The following is a 1,485-nucleotide window of genomic DNA, read 5'->3' as shown; positions in this document are numbered from 1 at the left end:
CTGGCGCAGCTGATGGACAGCGAGACGGACATGGTGCGGCAGATCCGGGCTCTAGACAGCGACATGCAGACCTTGGTTTATGAGAACTACAACAAGTTCATCTCAGCCACAGGTGACCGCCCTGGGCCGCTCCCTGTCATCAGCACACAGCCCCAGCGGCTCCCCTTACCTTGTGCTGCGGAAGCAGAGTCCGGTCTTGCACAGGCATGAACCCACCTTCACTTGCCCCTCTCCGAGCTTTTGTGGTGAGAGCCTTGCTTTGAGGACCAAATGGGAGAAAGGATAACATGAAAAATTTTAAATGAAACCAATTTATCTAAAGCGCTTAAAAGAATTCATTACACCGAGGAAGGCCCAGTATAGGTTGAGTTTTCTTATTAGTGGTACTTTTCTTCTCTGGTCCAGGCCTTTGTTGAAGGTGATCTTTTCTGCCTTTTTTAAATTAACGAGAGACAGGAAGTTGATGTCATTAAGGCACACAAAGGCCATGTAAAGGTTGTTTTTGTTTGTTTGTTTTCCCCTTTCATCTGCTTTATTCTCTGTTCAAGACTTTACTAGACAATATGCAGTTATCATCCACACCAGCTTGTGTTCTTTGTTGGTGAGGGACCTGTCCAAGGGACACCCCGCCATTGAACTATCAGGAAGAGATCTGGAGACTGAGCCTTGAAGTACCCAGCATTCAGAAGGGTGAAGAAGAGGAAAATCCCACAAACGGAATAAGCAGCTGGATGGTTTGAAGACAACCAGGAGGAAGGGTCTCTTAGAAGTAACTGAAGAAAGTATTTCAAGAAAGTAGACTTGATCCACAGGGCTAATGAGCATGATGTACTATGGAGTGCTTACTGATGGTGCAAGAGAGGAAGAAAACTGCAGAGAACCCTCAGGAAGGAGAAAAGGGATGGGGTGGCGCATGGATGGAGGGCTTGGCTTTACCAGGGGCTGAGAGCTTATCCAGTGTAGCAGGAGGAGAAGCAACGTGGGCAGAGGCAGGCAGGTGGGTAGACATGGAATTTAACTAGGACCTTGCAGAACACGTGAAGGAATTTTGCCTTTATCCAGAGAGGACTAAGACAATCAAGGATTTAGGCAGATAAGCAATGTGGTTAAATTTGTGTTTTGAAAAGCTCCTGCATTTGGCTGCAGTAGGAGGAATGGATTGGAGAGGTGTCAGGAGTGAGGCCATCTCAGTGGTGCAAGCCAGAGGATGGAAGTGGTAGAGATGAAAAGTGATGGGCTGAGAGGTATGTAAGGGCAACATTGACAGGACTTTGTACTGGGGAACTTTGGTTGTAAAAAGTGACTCCTAGGTTTTTGTCTGAGCACTGGATCATAGGTGGTGGTGGTGGTGGTGGTGGTGGTGGTTGTTTTTATGTGCCATCAAGTTGGACGCAACTCATAGTGACCCCTGCTTGGGTTTCTGAGGCAGTATCACTATGGAAGTAGATTGCCCAACCTTCCTTCTGAGGAGTGGCTGGTGGGTTT

General features: G+C 47.5%; 1 protein-coding gene across 1 annotated transcript in view; it reads left to right on the top strand.

Moving 5' to 3' along the window:
* VPS51 (VPS51 subunit of GARP complex) overlaps nucleotides 1-1,485 on the top strand; it is a gene marked incomplete at its 5' end in the record, with an annotated part of 15,922 nt that continues 14,437 nt past the window's right edge. Inside the window, one exon of the mRNA XM_007944975.1 lies at nucleotides 1-112. Within this exon, the coding sequence (XP_007943166.1) occupies nucleotides 1-112 (112 nt within the window). The remainder of the gene's footprint in view (nucleotides 113-1,485) is intronic.

Source organism: Orycteropus afer, unplaced genomic scaffold (genome assembly GCF_000298275.1).
Source record: "Orycteropus afer afer isolate SDZICR_OR568_19922 unplaced genomic scaffold, OryAfe1.0 scaffold00130, whole genome shotgun sequence".
Lineage (NCBI taxonomy): Eukaryota > Metazoa > Chordata > Mammalia > Tubulidentata > Orycteropodidae > Orycteropus > Orycteropus afer.
Note: the sequence above shows the minus strand (reverse complement) of the source record. Positions and strands in the feature narration are given on the sequence as shown.